This window comes from Perognathus longimembris, chromosome 24 (genome assembly GCF_023159225.1).
Source record: "Perognathus longimembris pacificus isolate PPM17 chromosome 24, ASM2315922v1, whole genome shotgun sequence".
NCBI classification, from domain to species: domain Eukaryota; kingdom Metazoa; phylum Chordata; class Mammalia; order Rodentia; family Heteromyidae; genus Perognathus; species Perognathus longimembris.
This window is the reverse complement of record NC_063184.1, coordinates 14,464,999-14,488,045: the sequence shown is the minus strand read 5'-3', so window position 1 is coordinate 14,488,045 and position 23,047 is coordinate 14,464,999. Positions and strand designations below refer to the sequence as shown.

At 39.2% G+C, this 23,047-nt stretch overlaps 1 protein-coding gene across 1 annotated transcript in view; it reads right to left on the bottom strand.

Moving 5' to 3' along the window:
• Positions 1 to 2,283: 2,283 nt before the first annotated feature.
• Positions 2,284 to 23,047, bottom strand: part of Papss1 (3'-phosphoadenosine 5'-phosphosulfate synthase 1) — a 59,999-nt gene continuing 39,235 nt past the window's right edge. Inside the window, exons 10-12 of the mRNA XM_048333385.1 lie at positions 22,778 to 23,046; positions 14,400 to 14,629; positions 2,284 to 3,014 (exon numbers count right to left, since the gene is read on the bottom strand). Of these exons, the coding sequence (XP_048189342.1) occupies positions 2,876 to 3,014; positions 14,400 to 14,629; positions 22,778 to 23,046 (638 nt within the window). The 3' untranslated portion in view covers positions 2,284 to 2,875. The remainder of the gene's footprint in view (positions 3,015 to 14,399; positions 14,630 to 22,777; position 23,047) is intronic.

Here is a 23,047-nt window from a genome sequence, read left to right as displayed (position 1 = left end):
ATATTTGACTGCTGACTTCCAAGAGATAGATCTAATTGTTGTCCTCATGGATGGAAATAAATCTCCAATCTGTGGTCTTGATTATCATAGTGGAATAGGAAACTGACAAATTAAGACACCCCATTTCTGCCAAGATGATTGCACTTTCTTTTCCTTCCTCCTTTAAAAAAATAAATATTTTTTCCATTCACTTCCCCAGCTGATGGATAGATAAAAATGCCATTTAGATTTCCAAGACCACTTGGCAGGGGAGGTTTAATGTAAGGGTTGAATGTATTAAAGATTGATTTGGACTTATTTTTATGAACTAGGAAGAGGGGAAGTAAAATTTCCACCTATATACGATTTGGAGATTAAAGAAATACATCATAACCTGTGAAATAGTAGAAGTTATTGGTTGCCTTTACTTTGCTCTCTTTCTGGAATACAGAAGTGGGTGGCTAATCCTATCGTTATGGAGGTCTGGAATCATGTTGTCACCATGTCCCTCTCTGGGGGAACTCGAGTTTGGGGTCACAGTGCAGACTAGACTCAGAAAGAACAACTGCCTGGTGAAACTCACAGTTACTTTTTAGACCACATTTACTGCAGTGTTGTTAATCATTTCTTTTCTTCAGATTTTCCCAGTTTTACAAGTACAGTGTATTGAAAATATGCTATATACATTCATTATCAAAATGGAATAGCATGTGTCAAACACTATGAAAATGGAGTTGGTATGCTATAAAGGGGGCAGGGACTTCACACATATTTGCCAAAGACCATCATAAAAGCCAGGCTCTAGTGGTTCAAGCCTGTGATCCTAGCTACTCAGGAGGCAGAAAAGTCCTTGAGATTCTTATCTCCAATTTAACCACCAGAAAACCGGGAGTTGTATGGTGGCTCTAAGTGGTAGAGCACTAGCTTTGAGGGGAAAAAAAGCTTGGGGACAGCACTCAGGCCCTGAGTTCAAGCACCATGACCAACTCCCCCACTCCCCCCAAAAAGGAAAGAAAGAATCCATGACAAAGACTCTGCAATGGGATTGGAGGCATGGGTTAGTGGTAGAGTGCTGGCCAATGAGCAAAAGTCCTGGTCTCAGACCTGAAAAATCAAAAACCTCTACCAAACCACAATATTGCACATAAAACAAATACTTTTACAATGATATCTACCCAGCAACCGCCCCTTCAACCTTGAACGGACACCTCAGGCTAAAACCTGATCACTTTTTTACCTTTAAAAATGTAGCTCCCTTTTTCTCCCAGAACATGTCCAGGATATGCATACCCCAGATTACCATCCCTTCATTCCTGAGCAAAGTCATTATTCTGGAGATCCAGTGTCCTTGCCATACATTTTAGGTTGACAATGCTGTTTCTAGGTGACATGCCAGCGGGGGGTGGGGGGAAGAGGGGGGCGAGGAGAGGAAGGAGGCAGTTTTGGGATTTTATGCTTCATACTGTAGCTGGAATAACAGGTGTGCACCTCCATGCCCACCTTTGAAATGGAGTCTTTTGAACTTGTCTGTCCAGGCTGACCAGGAACTACTATTCTCCTAATGTGCCAGGCTCTTGTAGAGCTGGGACTGCAGACATGCAACACCATACCCAGCTCTTGGCTGAAAAGGGTTCTCACACACTTTTTGTTCATACTGTAATCCTCTCTGGCCTAGCCTAGCAAGTAGTTAGGATTACAGGTATAAATCCAAGAACATGACTTTTCCTACATTTTCCTAAATAAAGCAATAATACCCATCTACATGCTAGATCTTGATTGGATCATTCCATAGATATTCAAGAACAGTAGAAGCTGAGCACAGTAGCTCACACCTCAAAGCCAGACTGGGCAAAAGTTTGCAAGATGTCTCAGTCAATAAGCTAGGTGTGAAGCACATGTCTTGTCAGTCCAGCTATTCAGTCAGAGTAAAGAGAAAAAGTTCAATGCAGGCCAGTGTGGGAAATAAACTTGAACTCTACTTGAAAAATGAAGCCCAAAGGGCTGGGGGCATGGTTCAATGGCAGAGCATCTGCCTGACAGGCACAGGAGCCTGAGCTGAACCCAGCCATACTAACGAGAGACATGGTTGGAGAAAGTATTCAGTATTTAGGTAGACTAAGAATACTTTACTATTTTCTTACTAAACAATATGCAATACAGGCTCACAGTGTTCTGAATTTCACTGTGTGGAAAAAAAAAAAAGCCTGGAGGGCAGAATGCTGTACCCCTGCCACATACCTGTAGTTTCCTCCTCTACTGGGCATTTTTCACAAGGAGGAAACATTACAGAAAGTACCATATAAATAAGAAGCCAAAAAAATTAATTTTATTGAATAAAGGAATTTGTCCAGAGCTTACACAGATTGTAAGAACACTTTAGATTATAAGAGCTGAAAGATCATTAGCTGGAAGGCAGAAAAGAAGCAGCTTACATTTTTAATGTAGAAAAAAAATTAATTGTTACAGATGTCTTGTAAAATTCCCAGAAACAAGTTCTAGCCAAGTTTCTTGCTTAGTGACTTTCCCCCCTTCTCTTTCCTAAGTAAAGAAAGTGACATTCTATATATCACTAGTTAGAACTAATAGGATAGCTTGAAAAAAAAAAGTTATGAGACAGAGGCATAAATATAATATAAAAAGACAAGATTTAAAAATCGTATTGTAAGAATATTAAGTAGAATAAGTGGAAAAGATACATTAAAACCAGCAGTGGGTTACATAGTTCAAAACAGAGCTTATAAGGCATAAACAACACAATAGCAAGTAAAGGAAGAAGATAAGTCTGTTTTAGTAACACATCCCAACACGCACACAACCACAAAGAAATGCCACGAGTGGCTCTGTGGTCCCTGTGGTACTCTGTGAAGTGTCACAGGTGGAGTGACAGGTTAGCCATCTAAGCCTTCTCTAAGGACTTATAGTACTCCGTCAACACAGTCCAAGCCTTGGGAGCCATGAAGCCTTCTGGAGGTTTCTGTCCTTCTCGGGCAAGTTTGCGCATTCGTGTTCCTGAGATGAATTCAAAGTCTTCATGGCTGAAAGGAGAAAATAAAATGAAAGTTTGAGGCAGTTTACTGCAAGACTTTTTTAAAAAGCATTTGTTCTCTCTGTGCTTATTGGATTATTAGACTAGTTCAATGGAAAAAAGTATCCATCTGATGTCAATTTTGTCATTCAGCAAAATATCACATTATTGAATATTATCCAGTTTTAGAACTAGGAAAAAAATTCTTACAGAATTTTTTTATTGAGATCATTGTAGAATCTTATGAAACGGGAAGGTTCAGAGTGAGATAAAAACATGAGTATGGTTAAAGAAGGAAGGGAGTCTTAAGTACATGGGAAAAGAAAATAAATGTCAAGGATGAGAGAAGAGAGGAGGGAAGTCACAAAAAAAGGAGGGGGTAATGAGGGAGGAGGTAACAAATAGTATAAGAAATGTACCCATGGCCTTATGTATGAAACTGTAACCCCTCTGTACATCACTTTGACAATAAATAAGTAATTATTAAAAAAAAAAAGGAAATGAAAAGGAAGAAAAGCCAATAAAAGGGTCTGGGATACAGAAGGAGGGGCTCTAACAAGGAGAGGGGAGAGAGAAGGATCCAGAAGGAGAAAAAGACGGATGGTTACAGCTGGATGGGCTCAACCTAGCACAGATGGCAGGCTGCCTTGTACAGATGAGAAGAACCTGTGTGGGAATCCATCTGTTACATAGTCATCTTTGGGCCAGAGATGCTAAACCTCGGGGTGGGGCTGGGCAAGCAAAGGCTGACCGGAAGTGTTGTGTGGGTGTGCATGAAAAGGTTCTGTTCATCTTGCCAACTGTATCTAACAATGCTTTCTCTAAAAAGAAAAACTTAGGAGAAAGGAAGGAAAGGGGTGCCCCCAAAGAAATGTACTCTGTACCTGGCAAATGTAACTGTAACCACTCTGTGCATCACCTGTATAACAACTTAAAAAAAAATCGCTCCCTCCAGCCTGATAGAAAATTGCTTAGCTTTGCTGAGAATCATTTAATTAAATACTGATTGGATGTTTCACTTATCCGCTTCCTAAATGAGTTTCACTGGGGGAAACTATGACCTGAAAGCTTCAGGGCGAGATAAATTTTAAACCTGCTTAGTTTCAGAAATAGAAAAAACACGCAACACACATTAAGTGCTTGCTCTTGATGATAGTAAGAAGGAAGCAGGCAAGCAGCTTGCTGGACAACTCTGCCTGAACTTTTTGATTAAAACAATGAAGCCAAACCAATTCAAGTCCTTTCTTTGCCCCAGAATGCCAAACGATCTGAAATCCAGAAGGCTGCCTGCATTCCTCGTGAAATTGCTTTTCTAAACCAAGGTCCCTGGGCACCTCTTTCCCTGAAGCTATTTCACACTCCATCTGCCCTGCATGCCACAGCATTTCTTCACCAAATGACACAAGTTTCTGTTTCCACATGGTACGGGTTCCACTCCGCCCAAAACACATTTCCTTCAGCCTCACTCTGGTGTGTCTTTCCATCTCTGTTACGTAAGGATTTTTACTTCCCATCAGAAGCTAGGCTCCAGGTCTTGACACAAGCACCATGATACTCTATAATGAAATTTCCTAATTTTCGCATGTAGCACTACATCTTTAAATGGTCATCATTTTGCAGAAATAATTCAATCAAATAAAAATTGAGAAACTTCTGGCATGGTTTTAAAAATGAACTCTACAATGTTACCTATGAATAATCAGGAATTTGCCAGAAGCAGAAAGGGCTACTAAATAAAGGACTTTAGGCTTTCTCTACAAAGAAATTCTAATTAGGATCATTTCATTGCCCTGATTAACCAATCCTGCAGGGCACCTGGAAAAAGAAACACAGGCATGTTTGGGGTTTTTTTCCTTTTTCAGAACCACTTGGTTACAGCTTCCTATAATCGACAGCAGACAGAATGCAAGTTCTTAAGAAACAAAGGGGAAAGGGTTAGAACAGCAGGGAAGGAAAAATAGAACATGACAGCTCACAGCCTACGTGGAACCCTCAATAAACACACTAACCACATGTGGCCAGCATCTTGACAAAACCCACAGTGCAATGACTCTTGGCCACTTGCTGACGATTTTAAATCTTCACAACCATCTGCTGTCCCTCCATCCACATACGTGACCAGCAGAGCCACAAGCTCAAGCTGTTCACACGGACGAGAGCCAGGGTGGGCAGATGGCCCCGCAATTGTAGCTTTTGAAGGTTCACATTCAATTAGCCCAGCTTCTTAAAGATCCTAACTAGATGATAAGTCATTCAAGGAAGCCAAAAGGAACTTCTCCTTCAACAGAACTATAAAACCAGTGGTGGTAACTGATAAATGAATCTAGTGAATCATTTGGGAATTCCAATTACCTGTTCATTTAATGTGAAGGAAGGTTATTTAGAATATATTAAAATACTAATTTTGTTGTTTGTTGCACTAAGGAAGAAACTCAGAGCCTCATGAACATTAGGTACTATATCCCAGCCCAAGAATTCTGAAGTCTGAGATTTAAAATGTTCTCTTTGAAATTAGATGGATAGTTATTTGAAGCTTTCTTTCAGAGAATTAAAAAAAAAAAAACTGGGGCTGGGGATATAGCCTAGTGGCAAGAGTGCCTGCCTCGGATACACGAGGCCCTAGGTTCGATTCCCCAGCACCACATATACGGAAAAACGGCCAGAAGCAGCGCTGTGGCTCAAGTGGCGGAGTGCTAGCCTTGAGCGGGAAGAAGCCAGGGACGGTGCTCAGGCCCCTGAGTCCAAGGCCCAGGACTGGCCAAAAAAAAAAAAACTAAGTACTAGCTGGGAGCTGGTGGCTCACGCCTGTAATCCTAGTTATTACTCAGGAGGTTGAGATCTGAGGGTCACGGTTCAAAGCCAGCCTGGGCAAGAAAGTCTGTAAGACTCTTATCTCCAATTAATCACCAGAAAACTGCAAGTAGCTCTATGGCTCAAGTGGTAGAGCACTATCCTTGACTTGAAGAGCAGGGATAGTGCCCAGACCCAGAGTTCAAGCCCCATGACCAACAACAACAACAACAACAAAAAAAAGCACTGCTTGGTATCTGCTTGGTATGGCAATTTTGACAAATATTATTTTCTAACCTAGATCAACTGAAAATATATGAAAAATTGAATGATGTTGAATCTACTTAACCAAATTCTTTGATTCATCATGCCCATCAGCACCTATATTTTATAAAGGCTACTGAACAGCTCCTATTAGATATTCAGTGAACAATGAAGTCCCAGAGTCTTCCTAAAGTGACATCAAAAACTGACTCAATATCCTTCACCGCAAGTGTCATGAAATCTACAACCTATCATAGAATAACACAAGGGGTATGAAACTGTAACCTCTCTGTACATCAGTTTGATAATAAAAATTTGAAAAAAATAAAAGAATAACACAAGGGTTTTAAACTGAATGGCAATGGGCAGGTCTGAAAGGAGCCATAAATATTCTATGTGTAGAATTTAGAGCATCTGCACTTTCAGATAAAAAATCTACATGTCTGGCAATGGTGACTCACGCCTAGAATCCTAGCTACTCAGGAGACTACAATCTGAGGATCGCTGTTCAAAATCAGCCCAGGCAGAAAAGTCCATGACATTCTTATCTCCTGTCTCCAATTAACCACCAGAAAACCAGAAGTAGTGCTGCAGCTCAAAGTGGTAGAGCACTTGCCTTGAGCACAAGAGCTCAGGGACAGCACCCAGGCCCTGAGTTCAAGCACCACAACCAACAACAACAAAAAAGGCCTACACCATTGTACATCTTCTAGAACAAAGGCTTTGCTTACTCAAGAATGGACCTTGTCTTTTAAAAAGCTACTCTCAAAAGCTTTCAGATAAAGACTTAGTAGGGTTTCCATTGCCATTGCTGCCAGTAGCAGAAGATTTACAAAACCATGATAAATTTCACACAACATTCAGTTTAAATTTGATGTATGAGTGATTAAAATCCTTTCTTAAGGCAATGGTGTTTCCACAATGTGAGTACACACACTTATGCTGATTCTTCCTTATATATTCATAGTTGTATTCCAGGCTCTAGTGAAAGGCCAGAAGAAGCAATAACAACTTCTCTACTATCTTCCAATCAGAGCAACCTCAAAGACATCTGGTATACCATGATTATTTCTGTTGCTTAATCACTATCTTTTTTCCCCCCTGGACCTCTAGAAATATACTGAATGTTAATAATACTCACAGAGTATATAAGCATTTTAGTAGCTATATATGAGTAAAGTTATGAAAATCACTACCTCATTCATTAATGAATATAAACCTTCTTTACAGGAGCTCTTCTTTTCCTTTCTCTGCTAATTTATTTGGAAAGATTCAGAGATAAAATGAATGTTGCCTTGCTTTTCACAATTAATTTAATATTGAAATAATAAAATCATTATTGTTTTTTTTTTTTAAAAAAAAAAAGGTTTCAGATGTCCAGTCATTTAACTCTTGAGTATTTATTTGCTAGGAGACAATGGCTAAATTCAGTTGTGCTACATTTTCCTCTTTTCAGACTCTGTGGTCTACTGGGAGGAGCAAAGTATTGCTCAAGGTGTTACTTCCTGTGTACTGCTTTTCACTGAAGATAGGCCGTTGTATAGTCTGAAAATGTATGCTATGATCTGGGTCTAGAGTACCTCCCAAAGGCCCAGGAAGGCATGGTTCGGTTCTCTGCTTGGCACCTGGGCAAAGTTGTGGAAGCCTTTGGCAGGTGGAGCCAAGTAGGAAGTTTCAAATACATCACAGCCAACAGACCATGGGCTGAAACCTCTAATGCATGAGTCTAAATAAACTTTTCATCTTTTTAAGTTGATTATCTCAGGTGTTTTTGTTACAGGAATCAAAATTTGACTAATACATTCCTAGAATTTTGAAAAAAAAAATGATAGTCCAAAGAATTAAATTATCAAGAGTTACACCAGAACTCATGTACTGAATTCTAGAGAAAAAGAACATTGCTTTTATTGTATTCATTAATTTCCTTTACTTTTGTCTCCAGGATTTCTGTGTGCACTATTTGGTTTTCTGTTGTTTAGACATATGTTTATTATAATGTTTTATACCATCACTGTTTATTCAAACCCCAGCACTTTTAGTATGCTCAAAATGCCCAGTTCAGTTATAAATATAATTGTAAAAGAATCTGTAGAGATTAAAAGAATCTATTTACCCTATGGAATGACAAACTAATCCAGAAGAATGTAAGTCTCCAAATAGGCCAATCTTACTATAATCCAAAAATCCTTAACCATGATGACTTTTACCATCTTATGTCCCTTCTCCAAGCAAATAGCCTATCATGCGCAGCATGGCTGAAAAATGTTGCTAAATAGCACGCTAAAAAAATGCTAGTTTATATTTTTACAACACATGAATCCCACCCTTGCCAGATCTGAACAGAGCAACATCTATTGGCATAGACAGACACGACACTCGATGTTTTCAGGGGAAAGGACTAGGAAGAAATTGTGAAGCAAACGATACCTCAGTGACACCTGAGGGCCTGAGTGTGCCATAAGGAAGCCATTTTGCAGCATAGGAGAAGCCTTCACAAGGTTCATCAGTCAACGCTGCCCTGCACATGACAACCACAAGAACCTACAGCTCAGTGTCATACCAAACCCTGAACTCTGGAGCCACCAGAACCTTCACAGAGAAATTCACATCCCACAGAAAACATGCTCATGAAAATTAACAATGCAAATTATTAAGTAGGACCCCGATTCTATTAGAAACTCAACTAGGAATAAGAGCAAACCACACAAAAAGAATGGCATTGGTGAATTAGTTAACTTTTGTCATCACTATGTCCAAGTTATCTGAAAGAACAATTAACGGGAATATTTACATTGGCTCACAGCTGCAGAGCCTTCAGTCGTAAAGAAAGAAGGGGACAGGGGAGGAGCTCGCATCACTTCGGACAGGAAGTGGGGAGACAATGACAGTGACAGTGAGCTACTTCCCCTGAAACCAGGCCCCTCGCCCTATCTTTCATCACCTGCCTATAACGCCATCCTATGATGACTCTATCAAGAGATTAAAAGAGCCATTACATCAGAGCCTTCTTGATCTAATAACCCTCTCTGGTAACACCACCACAGACACACCCAGAATACTGTTGAATCTCCACATTAATGAGGCCCAGACTTGGGCTTTTTTCTGTCTCATCTAACACTAGGAGGCCATGAAAACGAATGCTCACATTTTCTAGGTCCAGTAGTTACTTCAATGCTCAGCTTTTATCAAACTCAGCACTCATTTAAGGGTTTGGCACTATGGTCCTTATTATTATTATGGCTCTTGTCAGGTTCATAGCTCATTTTTATTAAAATATTTTAATATATTCAACCTTTTAGTTAATTGATAGGAGAGTGAATCTACAAAATTAACCTGTCTCTTTACCAGAAACTTGAACATATATTCAAAAACTTGCTTATATATCAGAAAACTTACTTCTATCCAAGCTGCACTGTGACAACCCAAATCTTTTAAAAATGTTGACCTATTCCAATTCTAACCTTTCAAATAATTGCCTTATCTGGTCCTTGACTATCTCATATCCCCCATTTATTCTATTGTTCTTCCAAATCCCTTTAAGGACTTAGCTATACACTGTCCTCTTCCCTAGAATGTTATTCTCTTTTTCACTTGTCCAGGAACCCATCCCTGATACCCCAGACTTGTCCAGATCTGAGTGCCAGCAGAGTTAGCTACTCTTCTGTTAAGCACTCATCACTCTAGAATTTGGGGGACAACAACAACCTCTGGCAGTTTCCAACTACAGGTTCCACTTCTAACTATGGTATGTACGTAAAAAAGACACAATAAGTAGTGAATAAATGAATAATGCACAGCCAAGTCAATGTTTTACATTAATTTCAATATATCAACCTCAATACCAAATCAATCATAAAGTATGACGTGTAATCTGATTTTCAGAAATACATGTTATCCCTAATTAGAATTCAAATATATGATGGAACAAAGAAAATAATGTAAGTGATTTAAAATTAGGTCTTATCTGTTAATGCTCATGAAGTAGCTCCCCCTCAATAAAATATGTGCAACACTTACAAAAATATGAGATGATGCCATCAATACATCCATAAATATACAATCAGGCTCCACAGAAGGAATATGAAAATTAAAAGACACCAAAGCATTTTGAGCATCAATAGAAAAGACAGTTCCCTGACATCCTATCAGAAAGCTGTGTATTGCAGACCATGTGTAGCAAGGGAAATAATGAAAACACACCGGAAATCCTGAAATAGTCATTAAGACAAGACTTGGAGGAGAAGACTGAACTATAAAGGAGAAGATGAACTGTAAAGGATGTTAAGTTTTGTATAATGTAAAAACAAGTACATTAAGAAATTTAGTTCTTGGAAGTATTCTAAGAGTAAAGGATACCAAGAAATCTAAGCAGAAAATGCCCACTAGTGTGGTAAACAGAACTCAAAAATGGCCCTGATCCCCTTTACTCATTGGTGTCACCATTGCTGAAAAGCAAAATGGGCTTTGCAGATGTAATAAAGTTATTAATTGCTTGAACTTTTAAAAAAATCATAAAAATAACCTAAGTAGACCAAACTAAGCCCTTTAAAAGCGAAACATTTTCTCAGCTAAAATCAAAAGGGAAGTCGGAGAAATTTGAGGCATGAGAGCAATACCATGCAAAGGAGATTGTACTACTGAGAGGCAGGGTACTGCAGGGAAAGGGCTACAGTGATGCCCCCCACCCTGCAGCAGCCAATAGCTTCTAAGACTGCTGGAACCCCAGCTGTACAACTCTAAAGAATAGAATCTCCCAAATTCTTCATGGAAATAGGCCCTCATAGAGGAACCCAGCCTGGCCAAAGAACACAGGCAAGCCTACTCAGTCTTTTAACCTAAAGAGAGACAACAGGATACATCCATGTCTTTTGTGTTTTTTTTGCCAGTCCTGGGGATGGGACTCAGGGCCTGAGCACTGTCCCTGGCTTCTTTTTGCTCAAGGCTAGCCCTCTGCCACTTGAGCCACAGCACCACTTCTGGCCATTTCCTATATATGTGGTGCTGGGAAATTGAACCCAGGGCTTCATGTATTTGAGGCACGCACTCTCGCCACTAGGCCATATCCCTCCATGTTGTTTTAAGATGGTATACTTGTAGAGATTTGTCTCAAGAAGTTAGCAACTGGGAAACACCGACCCATAAGCTTAAGAGTAATCGGTGAGCTTTCCCATGAAAAGCATACAAAAGACGGGGGGAAAGTCTTGAAAGATGCGCACAATCAAAAAAGAAAAGAAAGAGGGCTGGGGATATAGCCTAGTGGCAAGAGCGCTTGCCTCGTATACATGAAGCCCTGGGTTCAATTCCCCAGCACCACATATACAGAAAATGGCCAGAAGTGGCGCTGTGGCTCAAGTGGCAGAGTGCTAGCCTTGAGCAAAAAGAAGCCAGGGACAGTGCTCAGGCCCTGAGTCCAAGGCCCAGGACTGGCCAAAAAAAAAAAAAGAAAGAAAGAAAGAATCAGAGTATCTCAAAGCTTGCAATATCTTCAAGAATATGCTTGTATAGTCCTAAAACTGTATTTTCTTGAGCACCCGAGTATAGCTAACATGAATCTCTTTAACTTCCTAAATGTAAACAGATGATTATATCATAGCTGCTATCAATAATATCTTGCCTGAAATCTTCATGAAATTTCCCCCCCTAAGCCTTGTCTTACACTAGTATTTAATCAAATCAAAAGCTACAAAATCATTAATTACATAAAAGCTGGAATTGAGTAACATCCATTAATCAAACAGAGACAACCTCATATGTGCATAATTAATAACTGTGTTTTCTCACTACATCAAAGACTATCGCCTTTCCACAAAATTTTAATCACTTTCCAACATATTCCCATCAACTTAATTATATTTGAACACAAATACAAAAAGCTAGAAAACTATGGCAGTTTTAAAGCTTCCCAAGTTATAACTTATTAAGATTTGGTAACCCAAAAAAAATTCCAAGGAAATGAGCCACTCATGTAACTAATATAGAATTCATCTCTGGAAAATCTTATGAGAACTGATGTAATTATTTAGTTTTGAATGATTAAAAGAGAAACTTAAAGCAATACTATACAGATTTGACCAAACATCAAAGTTATCAGGGGCTTACAAACACATCAGTCAACTATATACAGATGGGTTTCTGTGGTCCTGTATGTGACTAAACCAGCTGACCATGGTCGCAAAGGAACCACCGTAAAGAAACGTACCAATCAAAGAAGTGTAAGAGAAATGCTCAAGTCCTTTCTCACTTGGCTTTGCTTTCATAATGCAATAAAATGGAAACTCATCTAAGTGTATCCAGCCTCTGGCAGGATGATTTTATTTCTCTCTCCTTACTCCTTCTTGCTGCTATCTAACTGACCTAATGTGGTTCATGATAATTCTCAGACATTATGGACATAATGTCCATAACTTCTTGAATGAAAACTAAACAAATAAGTGAGAAGTGAAAGGTCTTCCATGTCAGCATACTATATGACACCATGCGTTCTATAGATCTGGGAGAAGGCATTGTTACCCTCCCTCAGGGATTCTTACTGGGTAGGACTCTCCACAGACTAAGAAAATTAGACTCTTCCATGGTGGCCTACAGAAATTTAACCACAAAAGGGCAGATTGTACCCAAAATATTTCTACTTTCCTTCATAATGTATATTTCAAGGCTTCAATCACTTTTGTGGTAATACAGTTAAAAGTTTACTATAATTGCTAATGTTTTTCTTAAAATTCTTGTTTCATAAGCTTAGTGGAAAAAGTCAGTTAATAACTCCTGGTATACCACTTATATAGATGGTGAAATGATAGTGCATATATACAGAAATGCCTGCATATAATATATATACATACATATGTATGCATATATGTATGTATACACACACATACATTTTTAAAGCTAAATAAACCCAGTGTGATTTAGAACTATTCATAGGTGCTGGCAAACCTGATTTTGTATATAGATAAAAACATTCTGGCTAGTTGCAAGTTTTCTCTTGGTATGGCTCACACATGTCCTGGCATCTGGGTCACATGTGAATCTTCAGCAAGCAGACTAGAATAGCTCCGATCTTAAATTCTACACCTAGACCAGGAAACAGCAAGGAGTCCTTTTACACTGCCTGCCCCAGTTAAGACTCTCTTTTCTGTTCCTTAGCTTTCCTCAGACTTTCTTGTATTTTAGCTACAGTTCATCACTCAGAAAAGCCTATTATTAGCTAAAAGCGTACTAGTCTCCAAAATTATGAATCTCCTTATATGAGAAAATAAGCTCTCGAAGCTCCAGTGGCAATAATAGTATTTTTTTAAACCAGACAACTTATCTGTCCCTAAGAAATTAAATGGGGAAAGAATTCTGAGTCCCTTTAGGCAAAAGAATACTGTTTTAGTCTTTAAAAGATTTCATTCACTTTCTTGTCTTCAAGTATGACAAAATGGACCACATCAAATGAATAGGTTGGGTCACAGTGAACATTATTCTTTATATGGAATAATTGCCAATTTGAGTGCAAGAAGAACAAGAGCTTGTAGAGTAAAAGGTTCTAGGCCACAGTCGGTTTTCAGTCAGGACCTCAGTAGAATTAACACTCATAAAATGGAAAATCAAGCATGTTTTATGTATTTACACTCCTATGTATAAACTCCTATGTATAAATGATGTACTAAAGGTTGTGAGAAGAACTACACCCTGACATAGTGGCGTGCATCCCCACTCCTCAGGAGGCTGAGGCTGAGGGAATGACAAGGCTAAGCCCAGCCTGGGCAACACAACAAAAACCCAATCATAACGAACAACAAAACCCTACAGATTCTGAGCCAGGAGGAAATTGCCTGGGCCACTGCCATCCTTCCAGAGATAAAGAAACAAGATGGTAAACACACATCACCTCACACAGCCAACACTGGAGTAGAGCTAGTTACCTAGGATTCTACCGCATCACAATTCACTTTATACTTACAGAGTGTAATACTTACAGATACTCTCCTCAGAGAGTAACAAATATAGTTCTGTCAGTGAAAGGGAGATGAATAAATACTTATTCCATCAATGATTACTTATTCCATCAATGATTTGTACTTAAGATTTGGCATCAGACATAGTGGGCACAGAAATATCAATACTGCCCCCTTAACAACTACCCCACAAAAGTCCTGAAGCAATAAGGCACAAAACAGATTCAATTTTCATTTCTACTTCTAATTTCTAGAATGAGAAATTAGTTTCTTCACCTGCTTTTCTCTGAACTGAGTACCAAAAGCCTGTCATCAGAAGAGTTGTAAAAAGGAGACAATAAGCCAAGCCCTGGGAGCAGACTGACTTGTCCCCAAAGTGTCTCAGAGAATGTAGAACTTACTGGTCGGAGTCATAGTAATCCATGCGCTTCTTTTTCTTGTTGTAAGCTGCAACTCGAAAGGGAACTATTTCCAGAGTGATTAGGCCAGGAGCCATAGTCAGCACCTTGGCGCCATGGGTTGGTTCATAGAGATCTTTTCCTGTTTCTGGGTGAGGCATGCCAGCAGGGTCTCTTCCAACAATGTAAAAGTTAGCCCCTGCCACCATCCGTGCTCTGCAATGCCACTGAACCTAGAATGAAAGTTGCAGATTAGATGACTAGGCTTTTTCATTTTGTACTGGGTACTTGGGGCCCCTTTTGAACTCAGAACCTGGGCATTGCCTCTTAGTTTTTGCGCTCAAGGCCGACACTCTACCACTTGAGCCACACACAGCTCCAATTCTGGTTTTTTGGTAGCAAATTGGAGATTACTATCTATCTCATGGACTTTCCTGTCAGGGCTGGCTTTGATCTTGAGGCTCAGATCTCGGCTTCCTGAATAGCTAGGATTATAGGCATGAGCCACAATGCCCGGTGATGACTTTGTTTTTATGTGCAAGAATGTGAAGGAGTAAATGGATAATAAGTGCATGGGATGTTCATTACCAAACAACAGAAGGCTTAATAAACTTAAATGCATCCTCTTCAAAACCCAGAAACAAAATTACCCCCCAAAAATGACATCCACAAATGTATGTGGATATATATGTATTTATATATTATGTACTTAGAAGAAATATGTGAATATACTTATGTGTCTGAGCGTGCCTTTATACAACTATGAAACGTCATTTGTACCACTCAACATCCACTCCATGAAGTTAGAAGTGACAGCAGTGTTTATACCTTGGAGGAAGCAATTATGAGGAGCTCTGGAGATGATGGAAATGTTTCAGGAAATGTCTGATCTGAGATTCAGGTGCTAGGTGTAAATTCATAGAGACATGCACACTTAAATCTTTTCTCTATATTACACTTTCAACAGGTTAAAAAACTACTAGAAAAAAATGGCTTAAGCTATATGCTTCCTTACATAAGCTAGTACTGAGAAAATCATGTAATTAAATCCCTACTGTTCAAGAGGATGTTTATCAGTAAACAGCCATCCCAAGCTAACTTCGGAGTCTATGCTTCCACATTTAAATCCATCATTTAAAAACAAAAATTAAGCATAGTGGGAACTTTGAAACTTCAGAATCATTTCCAGTTTATTTGAAAAGAGCTAAACCCTCAATGGTTAATCAATGTAGTCAAGAAAATTTAGGATAAACCCAGACATAGCTCTCCCTTTGGTGTAAGATTGGGATTCATGTGATCCTCACTGTACCAAATGAAAATAAGGCATAAACCATGACTACTAGAAATGCATTGCCAGACATTGTTATTGGCTTGTTTTCATTTTTTCTATCTTGATAATTTCTCTTGTATCAGGAACTTGCAGTTTTATGAGCTGAGTTTAATAAAGTGAAGGAGTACAAAGCTAATGTCATACCCCACATTTGACTTGGTCCAAACCTGAACCAATTTGGTTTCACCTTTTCAAGTTGTTCCTTTTTTATTTCTTTTTAAGTTGTTTTTTACTATTATTCACTCCATACTTTCAAACAGCATGCATACACTGCTTTGTCCCAACCAGTAAAACCTAGGTAATTTATAATACAGACATTATTCTCCTAGCATTTCAATTTGGTGCTATAAAAGATGATACTTGAAAAAAAAAAGATGATATTTGGCCCTTGCTTCTCATTTCATTTATTCAACACAGTATTACCAATATTTTTAGTAAAATCACCTACAAAATAGGGATTACAGTATTTCTCTCCGAATTTTAAGGGAAATAAAGAGAATGTGATAACTTGGAAGTACCTGGTATGTAACAAATATATAATAAGTGTTACTTTATTATGCTTCCCCTCTTCATGCAACTACCTCTTTTCCTAGAGTTAATGATTGTCTTGATGTTTTGTTTGGTTGTGGGTTTGGAGAGGGCAGGGGGAGCAGGGGGGGAATTTGCTTTGTTTTCCACATACTTGTTTCTATTTACCTTGGTCTTCTTATCCTTCTTTGTAAGCACATCATGGTTTACTTCTCTTTCCATCCTCTCTTGAAATGCAGCTATGTAGCTCAAGTCTAGCCAAGGAATACAGCCAAAGTGATATAGGCAACTCTTCCAGATGTGGCCCCTAAAAGGCCTCCCTGGCACTCTTCTGGTTCTTTTCTACTACCTACCAACTAAACAGAGAAGACTCCTCACAGTCCTATAACTAGATTTTTTTTTCCCTACTACACCTCTAATAGTTCTTTACTGAGCTATGACAGGTTCTATAAGAAAGAGGACAAAACAAGATGCTAACAGGTGCTTGTTCCCTACATATTACTTTATGCACCTCTGCCTCCATCTACTCAGATCCAGCTATGCATAAAAACTTTGGTCACTCTCAACCCCTACACAGAAAGTACACACTGAAGACCTCTGCTAATTCAAACTCAACTTTTATCAAGGAGTTGGTCAGAATCTTAACCACTTTGCAACTCCCTTCCAATGGAAAATCTTCTCTGCCCCATGGAAATTAGCAGCCACTATACTGAGTTAAGTTAAAAGGCAGTTTAAGTTCTCTGAACTTAAGTGAAGTTAATTTGCTTATTAAATATTTTCATCTATCATTCCAACACCAAAAGGTTGGTAAACTGGAAATGACTGACTTAATTCTAGTATGTCAGGAAGCTCTGATCATTTAACTCAAATCCTCTTACTTTTTTAACACAAGAGAAGAAGCTGGAGCCTAGAACAATTGGTGACCTTACTAAGGTCACTGAGCAATGGGCAATGATCAGCTCTAATTTTGAGAGAAGAGAGGGGCAGCAGACAATGAAACTGTTAGGGGACCTGGTAGATGTGAGGAATTACATTTTCAGGTCACAGCAATTCATAGTTGTTCATTTAATGCAAATGGATACACAATCCAAATTTATAAAAAAACAATCAATTCATGGACAAATGATGATAGAGCACCATTAACCAAATGCATAAATAAGCTAATTCAATGTACCCAAAGCCCATGTAAGATCTTTTCATTTATTCTCCAGCAATGTTTGTTTGTTTTTCAAAATAAATAGTAGCAAACATGATCAAGTTTCACATTTTACTACAAAGATTTCAGATGAGATTTTGTAAACCTGGGTGTTCCACACAAGAAACATGTAACTAAAATAAATAAGCAGAAGAATCGTCAAAGACATCCAAGAAGGTCAAAGCCACCACTACAACTCAGGAGCAGATGGCTTGAATAATTAGGCTCAGATCTCAAGAAGTAATATTTCTGGGGCTGGGAATATGGCCTAGTGGCAAGACTGCTTGCCTCCTACACATGAAGCTCTTGGTTCGATTCCCCAGCACCACATATATGGAAAATGGCCAGAAGGGGCGCTGTGGCTCAGGTGGCAGAGTGCTAGCCTTGAGCGGGAAGAAGCCAGGGACAGTGCTCAGGCCCTGAGTCCAAGGCCCAGGACTGGCCCTAAAAAAAAAAAAAAAAAAGAAGTAATATTTCTGTAGGCCACTGGGAACTCGTGCCTAGTGCTTATAGGAAGGGCAGGTTTATACTGTACCAGATACCCTACTTAACTGTCCCAGATACTGCTATAAAACATAACCTAATTAACAAATCTACACAGGCATTCATTGGGCAGTCTTGTTCCTCTTGTCCTGTTCTAAGGTATGTGCTCACAGAGACTCCATTTCTACAAAGGAGTCTTTAACACTGCATCATTTTCGTGATGGCAAAGTGTCAACTTCCAACAATGCATCTCCCCCATTAAAGTTAACTAATAATCTTCATTAGCATTTTATAAACCCAAGACATAGATGTTCATGTACATCCCCACATACATCTTACTTTCAGCACTTTGCTGCCATTATAGGTCTTAGAAAACCTTATGTATTCCTTAAAAAATAGATTTGGTATTTAATGATATGAGACATGATGATTTTCCTGTATTGTAATTAATTACTCGCAGATTTTTAAAAATGTACATTCATAGCACCATTTTAAGCATTGGAAACGTAATCTCTCCACCATATGCTCCCCTATCCCATTCCTAAAATGGAATTTGGGGATCAAGCAATTAAATCTTTATAGACTGGAAAATGAGGAACATCCTGTTGATAACCAAATAGTCTTAACAGCTGTTCATTGTTCTGAAAAGCATTTGTGCTAAGGAAACAAATCTGGTACCAATGCCTTCTAAATGACCTACAGAAATAACGATTAAAGGAAGAGTCATTGTTTTTATTTTATTATTACGAGTTGGCAAATAAGTATTCCTGGCAGACTTTTTCCTGATGTCACTGGAAAAGCTACAAAAAAATGAGGGTGTTTTTTTTATTACAAGAAAATTCTTCTCTTTAAAGGCAGCAAATAAGTTAAACACACAAGCGAGGCACTAGACAAAAAGAAATGGACAGTTTCTCTTACAGCATTCAATCTAACAGCTATATCCTGCCAGGCAATAAACACTGATGATCCATTTCATAGCTCCAAATATTGAGAAGTTTACTAGAATTGCTAAAGTTTATCCCTTACAAGTTCAGAAAGTTAAAACAGCCTTTTTCTTCGGTACCAGACCTGGGGTTTCTTGACAAGAATCAAACCTCTTAGCTCCTAATTTATACTCCTGGCAGAGATTACAGGAAGATACAACTTGAAGGTGTTTATATACTCTTTCCTAGAAACCCTGCAAACTCTTGAGTAGGTACCCTGAGTGCTAACTTCTCTGTCCTCTCTCTGACTGCCAAGGACAAGGCTATTTCGAGGTGCTGGGCCGTGATGAGCCCTGGTGGAAGGAATATGCCTGCCTTGCAGGGAGAAGGGCGGTGCAGTAGGGTGGGCTCTGCCCAGCAGTGTCTAAGCCATGGAGTTACAGTCCCAGCTTGGTGTCTTGATGGCTTTAAATGAACAAAGACCATGTCCTTGATCTAATTCTAGTCAGGCAGCTTTGCATTTTGTAACCTTGGCTTTGGGTGTCCATCTGTGATGGATCTAACTACCTCTCTCCAGAAACAATCTAGATAAATCTGTCTATTGAGCTCCTTAACCTTTGCCAGACATAGGTGGCTACTCCTAGCTACTCAGGAGGTGGATATCAGCAGGATCAAGGCCAACACAGGTAAAAAGATTGTGTTCACACAAAAAGTCATAGGCCGAAATCTTCATGCCAGTATTAATGTCCACAGCAAAACACTGGGCAATCCAAAGGCCAGTTGATCCCAAGAGCATTCCCTAATAAATCTCTTGAATCCAATCCCTGTTCTTGGTCTGTTTCCCAAAGATACACCATCTTCAGCACAAGTGGACTGGGTCTGTGGCCCTGGACATGAGAAAACAGATATAACTCAAAGGGAGTAGAAAGAAGAGGGTTTTTGTTTTGTTTTTGCTGTTGTTGGTTGTGGGGATTGAACCTGTGGCCTGGGCACTGTCACTTAGCTTCTTTTTGTGCTCAAGGCTAGTCTCTACTATTTGAGCCACCACGTGTGTGTGTGTGTGTGTGTGTGTGTGTGTGTGTGTGTGTGTGTGTGTGTGTGTGTGTGTGTGTGTTAATTGGAGATAAATGTCTCATGGACTTTCCTTCCCCAGCTGGCTTCAAACTGCAATCCTCAGATCTCAGGCTCCTGGAGCCCTGTTTAACATTTATCTTTTCTAGGTCTTGTAAGTTTTTCTTCACAAACACACCTCATTCTGAAGTCATAAGACATAAAAATCTTCCCCATTTAGCCAAAGAAGGCTGCCTAACCATCTGAAATATTCTCTCAAGAGAATATCTTGTCAGGCACTGGTGGGTCATGCTTTTAATCTTGGGTATTCAGGAGGCTGAGATCTGAGGATTGCAGTTTGAAGCCATCCTGGGTAGGGAAGTTCATGAGACTCTTATCTCCAATTAACCAGAAAAAAATAGCTGAAAGTGTACCTGTAGCTCAAAGTAGTAGTATACTAGCCTTGAGTAAAAATAATAATAATAATAAGCTAATGGACAGCACACAGGTACTGAGTTCAAGCCCCAGTACCAGCATAAAGAAGAAAAAAGAGAGAGACTATCTTTTTGCATCACTGACTATGGTATTACTTTTCTATCTGCTACTCTCACCTTTGGTTTCGTTTTGTTTTGGGTTTGTTTTCTGGTAGTTTGTAGAGCTTGAACGTGGGACATGGGCACTTCCCTGAGCTCTTTTGCTCAAGGCTAGCACTCTACTACTTTGAATCACTTCCAGTTTTCTAGTGGCTAATTGGAGATAAGAGGCTCACAGACTTTCCTGCCCAGGCTGGCTTTGAACTGTGATCCTCAGATCTCAGCCTCCTGAGTAGAGAGGATTGCAAGAGTGAGCGTGAGCCACTTGTGCTCAGCTATATTCTCCACCTTTTTAAAAGCAGTTTACACAGGCAAAAATCATGAGACCCTACTGAAAAAATAACTAAGGAAAAGAAGCTACAGGCCTGTCTTAAGTAATATGGCTCCAAGTTCAAACTTCAGCAGAGCCAAAAATAAATATACACCTAAAATAAAATAAATTATTTGCATCTGGCTTAAAATTTATTTGGGTCATTCTTACATTAAAAAACATTCATCCATTAAGTCAAAAGAACTTTAGACCACCCTTAAGATGATGATGCAATGTTGTCATCAGCACTAATAGAAGAACTAGTGGAACAAAACTGCTACTTTGCTTCCAAAACAATGAGTTCTTTCTTAAGATACAAGAACTAGAAATCATGCTGGTCTCTAGTAAATACAAAGGGTTATTGCTAGATGAACACATAACACTAACCAAAAGAATAAAACATGAGTTTTATCTAACATGGTAATTTAAATGCATTATTTAGGCTGGACAGATATAAAGAATTGAGTAGATTTTAATCATTACTGCTGTTTTTGTCTGTTTTTCTTGGATAAAGAGGTAACAGAGTACGCAACTTAATAACTAAACAGCAATAAAAAAATTTTAGGCTTGAGCTCAAATAATAATCACATGGCCTTGAATTCTCTTTTAGTTTTGTTTTTTGCTAAGAGGAAGATATCATATTGTTTGCACCATTAAATTCCTTGGATCCTTTAAAACCAAGCTTGCCTCTCAGATAAATCTAAGTGAATTCATCTCCCTTTAAGGCAGAGATGAAAAGGAATTCAATAATAATGTGCATTCCATTCTTGAAAACTCAACAAGAAGCTGGCTGGGAATTTCCCACCCATTATTTTTGAGGTCACTCACTGATGTATTCATTCATTCAACAAATATTTACAAAGAAAAAAAAAACCCTACCCTGCCTTGAAGCTAAAACTTAACTTTCTTCTTCTTCTTTTTAAATATATACAGATATAAAAAACATCCCAAATATTTCTTTGGAATAAGAGTAGAATTCCAAAACTCTCCTCCACCCCACCCCATCCAAGAAGTGATTTTACTTCCTAACTCAATTATGTTCCATTATACATCAAAGAACAGATGAAGACATCTTCTGAATACTTTTCTGAGACACTGAATGCATTTTGTACTGGAAGATGGACACAAGCTTCTAGGGACCAAGGGAAGAATGCTAAGTTTGGAGATGGAAAGTTCACACCAAGTGAACTCATATGTTAGAAGCTTGGTCTCCACTTTGACACGGGAGGTGGTAGAAACTTTAGGAGGTAGAGCCTAATGGGAGTTGTTTGGTCATTAGTGTCACATCCCTTAAGAGGGATAATAGGACCTCGGCCCCTCTCAGGACCTCTCTCCCTTCCCAGCCTTAACATGAATGGTCTGGTTCCACTACACACTTCTTCCATGTGTGCTGTCTGACCACAGGTTCAAAAGCAACAAGGCCAACTGATGATGAAGTGTGTCTGAATCTATGAGCCAAATACACCTTCCCTGTTGATAGTCTCAGGTTTTTGTCATAGTGGCAGAAAGCTGACTGACCTAGATACCATGCTTCTCTTCTCAGTGATATCCCTTTAGCTCTTGCAAAATTCAGTAAAAGCAAAATCAAGCCAGTTCAGCCTCAGGACCTAGTACTTTGTTAAAGGAATAGGATTAGTTTTGTATGCAATGTACGTTGTAATACAGGTAGTGGCCTGTATTATACCTTCTTAGCCTCACCCAGACTCTGTCTATAGATAACTGTCCACCTCCCTTATAGCCGGGACCAAGAACCACAGAAAACTCTCCCCACCTTCCCCTGCCAAGGAGGCTTGGGGGATACAGCTAGAGAACATTCCTGACAGCAAGAGTACTCAGATCTGTCCCGTGTTTGGAATAGATTTTCCCATCAGAGTAAAAGCAATGCATCCAATGGTAATATAAATATTGTAATATGTTAACAGGAATAAGATTAGCACAGCTGCAGTGACCATTTCAAAAAGCACTCTACCTCAGTTGGTCCAGCATACATCATGGGGGATGGAAAGATGGCCACTACTGTGGTTTCAGGATTCAGTATCCCTTCCTCCAACACAGCAGCATGCTGTTTCATGCGCCACATCAAAGGAACATCGTCATCCTTTGTCCAGCCACCCAGAGGATGAAGAAGGAGGACAGGGCGCCGGTAGCCTCTCTCTAGAAGTTGCTTGTGGGTATCCTGCATTAACAGAGCGTGCCCATTGTGGACTGGGTTGCGTAACTGAAATGCAAAGACAGCATC